This window comes from Metopolophium dirhodum, chromosome 4 (genome assembly GCF_019925205.1).
Source record: "Metopolophium dirhodum isolate CAU chromosome 4, ASM1992520v1, whole genome shotgun sequence".
NCBI lineage: Eukaryota > Metazoa > Arthropoda > Insecta > Hemiptera > Aphididae > Metopolophium > Metopolophium dirhodum.
Genome location: NC_083563.1, coordinates 6,798,506 through 6,802,587, shown reverse-complemented (window position 1 = coordinate 6,802,587; position 4,082 = coordinate 6,798,506). Strand labels below are relative to the sequence as shown.

Sequence of the window (4,082 nt, the reverse complement as noted above, 5' to 3'; positions counted from 1 at the left end):
ATTCGATGGATGTTCTTATTTTTTTGTAACTCAAAAACGAATAGACTTAGACACTTGAGATTTATATCATATGTTTATTTTATTAATTTCTATACTTGATAAATTTTCAAAATATTTTGACTTTTTTTGATCTGTTAACGGACAATTTCAAATTTCAATTTATTTAGTTTTTTTTTTTCTATAAATATCAATAAAATGTTGTTTGTTGAGCCAAAAGCGTCAAAATGTAATACAAGGCTCCCGATATATTGCTCGAATAGCTTAAATTGCTTAAATTCAACATTTATAGCTAAGCTGCTAACCTAACCTGCTAAGGATTGAAAACTTACAACAAGGTTCCACTTAGTATGTTATTTTGTAACCAAAAAATCTCAAAAATATAAAAACACATAATTTTGCTTTTAAAAATGCTGTATGGTTGTACAATTGAAAATAAAATGTTATTTATAGATATTTAAATATTTTTAAATAGGTACTTATATTAATTTTTAAAATATTACTGTAGTAAAATACTAATTTTAAAGATTTTTTTCCAAAACTTTAAATTAACATTGAAGATTTTAAAAATATTATAATATATAAGTATTGAATTATATAGTACCATGTTAATAACTTAAATTAACTAAGGTACCTACTTGTAACATAGAATTTTAAGATACATCAAATTATCTCGGGATTCGTCTGTTTCCACTAGATTTTTTGCATCTATATATTGTTTAACCACTTTTTAATTTCAAGAGGATAATCATCTTCTTGATTATCAGAATATTCTTTTTCTAATGAACATTCAGTTGGCTGATAGTCCATCGCACTTTCAACTATAGACTGTTCGACACCATTAGAAAATCGTGTTATAAAAATTGTTTTGCTTTTTCACAATGGGTATCAATTCCATTTACTACAATTTCATATTCTGACAGCATTACAACAAAAATTTTTCTTATCAGAAATTTAGTTTCAAATTCGTAGCCATAACGCCCATCATAACTAATTTGCCAATAATAGGTAGCTCTAACGTAAAACTCTTTTACGCATCGTCGTACATGTACCTATTTAATGAAATTATTTCCATGTAGTTACAAATGTCTTCAGGGGCGGATTTATCAACAGGCCACCAAGGCACCTGCCTAGGGCGCAATATTTTTTGGGCCGCGCTGCCACCGCTAGAGGTTTGACATCGGTGACCGGTCAAAATATCTTCGAAATAATATCTTTGGTCAAAATATCTCATGGCAAAAATGTTTTTGGTCAAAATATTTTTTAAACTAATTTTTTAGTTTATATTCATATAATTTATTTATCTCTATATAATCAAATATACGTCATATATATCGGCTATCGGTTCTATCGCCGTGTGAACCGTTGTATTAGGTACATAGGTATTATTATTATATTATCTCCGATCGACATTTTATATCTTTATAACTGCTAGTCTACTTATTGCGAAAACTGGCCGGTAATCCCCGTCAAAGCGTCACTATTATAGACTATTGGTATTGACTACGTATACATATTATGCCATTATGATAAAAATGGTAGAAAGCTTATCAGCTTATATACATTTTAGCAGGTTTATGTGTAATAGTTTTGTCATAACAGTATTACTTGTCAACTGATGTACCTTGCTTTTGATTTTCTTTCTTAAATATGACTCTTACTTTTATTAAAAGCCAAAAAGGTAATAACTTATTACTACAAAATGGATATCTCCATATTTTTTATAGTAATGGTAAAAACAAATATATTTGGCGGTGTACCGAGTATAACAAATATAAATGCAGTTCGTGTTTTACAAGTAGCAAAAATGAAACAGGTAATTAGTGATTTAAATATTTATTTCAAAATTATTGATTATTATTTTATATAAATATTATAATAAATTGACGAAGTATATTAATTTATATTATATTATTTATAGGCACAATACTAAAGGAATCCTGTCATTATGCCGATGATTAACTATTTTGAAGACACGTGGATCGGACGTCCAAACCGTCGAAATGGTCGACGCCCGCCAATGTTTAGTGTCAATATGTGGAATTGCTATGAATCGGTAATACAAGATCTTCCACGTACGAATAATTCGGTAGAAGGATGGCATCATGCATTCAATGCAGCACTCGGAGCAAATCACGTTTCAATATGGAAATTCATACGCTTCTTAAAACATGAGCAACTGTTACAAGAGGTTAGTATTTAAATATTTAATTTATATTTCATCTTATTTAATTTATTTATTTAATTACATAATTAATATCAGGTTCGATTGGAAAAACGTTTATCGGGAGAAGCAAGTCCAACACGTCGTAGAAAGTACAGAGATCATGATAAAAAAATAAAAGTAATCGTGGAAAATTACTCTGAAATACCAACAGTTCAATATTTAAGAGGTTTATCTTATAATGTTCAGTATTAATCACTAATTTTAATTTAAATAATTAACTTTTTAACTATGATGTTTTTTATATTTAATTTTATATTTATTTATTAAAAAAATCAATTTAATAGATATTTTAACCAAAGAAATTTTTGTCATAAGATATTTTCACAAAAGATATTTTGACCGAAGATATTATTTCGAAGATATTATGACATGGAACCTTTGACATCGACACTCGACGAGGCAGTTGCCTACGTTAATACATGGTAGGTGGCATACGGGTGTGCGGCTTAAACACATACAATATTGTGAATGACGCATGCACAAAACTCCAGCCAAGGCAGTCCAAATATACTGCCTCGGGCCACCGGGACACCGGGTATATTGTATATAGCCGCTCTACTAGCTAGGTGGGGGACAGCTCGCACAGTGCTTAGCAAGTAAATTATTTGATAATATTAACTGGAATGACCCGCCTCACCCCGCACCCCGCACCAGGCACTACAATAAGTGTGCGCGGGCGCGCGGCCACCAAACTAGTCTATTCTTAGAATATTGGAATTAATTCTGGAAATCAGGTGTCTTGATAAAGTAATTAATGATAATAAACATTGCGACGACGCGCGACACTGACACTGTCGCCCGTCTCCTGCATATGTGTACAAATGTACCTATGCAAAATTGTATTAATATTAATTTGTTTTTTTTTTATTATTTATTGCAGTAAGACATTCCCAGCCAAGTAGGCTATCTACATCTACTGATATATAAAGATAAGTTTATGACAATTTTAAGCATGGTAACATTAGTTTATAATGACAATAGTAAAGTTAGGGTTGATTAGACAATTATAAAGTGAAAAGAGAAAATATGAGTTAAAAAAATGGATATAATAATAAGAGTTTTAGTTGATAAGATCGTGTGAACGGCCGCGTTTGAGACGTCTTATAGGTAGTGGACGTATATGAAGGTTGAAGTATAACGAGTCTGTTGATTTTTGAAGTGACTTGTGGAAGTTTGTAGCAAGGTCCCTTGTGTGGTCCTGGATTTCTTGAATTTGGAGGTCTTTATGAAGGTTTACATTCCGTATGAACCATGGTGCGTTTGTTATTGTTCTTAAGATTTTATTTTGGAAAATTTGAATTTTCCTTATATGTGTAGCTGAGCAGTTACCCCAGATAGGGCAAGCATAGGTTAATAGAGGGCGAAGTAGTTGCTTGTAGATTAATATTGAGCATGGTATGGCCGGTATGGCAGTGCTTTTCGAATGAGTTACTGATATGCTCCGTTATGCGAAAAAGTTGTTGTACTGTCGAGTGGTTAGATCTAAACCCGAATTGGAATTTCGGAATAAGATCTGCGCTATGCAGATAGTTTTGTAGCCTAGTGTATAGGACGTTTTCGAATATTTTTGATAAGGAGGTTAACAGGCTTATTGGTCTATAGTTGTCAGGGTTTATTTTATCCTTTCCTAGTTTTTTGATTAAAATTACTGTTGCTATCTTTCAGCTGAGTGGAAAGTGTCCAGTGCGTAGCAAAAAATTGAATAATGAGGTCATAAAGACGAGTCCTTTGGCGGGAAGTTTTTTAAACATAAGGTTAGTAATGTGTTCGTGCCCCGGAGCTTTTTTGTTCGGAAATTTTTTGACTATAAGTTTGATTTCATTTGGAGTAACATAGTTCATACATTTTTGGACAGAGT

At 31.6% G+C, this 4,082-nt stretch overlaps 1 protein-coding gene across 1 annotated transcript; it reads left to right on the top strand.

Moving 5' to 3' along the window:
* Window positions 1-1,632: 1,632 nt before the first annotated feature.
* Window positions 1,633-2,441, top strand: LOC132943868 (uncharacterized). The gene is made up of 3 exons (XM_061013000.1): window positions 1,633-1,813; window positions 1,919-2,188; window positions 2,261-2,441. The coding sequence occupies exons 2-3, from the start codon at window positions 1,946-1,948 to the stop codon at window positions 2,414-2,416; spliced, it is 399 nt and encodes a 132-aa protein (XP_060868983.1). The 5' UTR covers window positions 1,633-1,813; window positions 1,919-1,945; the 3' UTR covers window positions 2,417-2,441.
* Window positions 2,442-4,082: the final 1,641 nt, after the last annotated feature.

What these genes read in the sequence shown, in the direction of transcription:
- LOC132943868 (XM_061013000.1), top strand. Translation starts at nt 1,946, where the DNA reads ATGCCGATGATTAACTATTTTGAAGACACGTGGATCGGACGTCCAAAC. An exon ending in ATGAGCAACTGTTACAAGAG is followed by an intron (nt 2,189 to 2,260) that starts GTTAGTATTTAA and finishes AATTAATATCAG; the next exon opens with GTTCGATTGGAAAAACGTTT.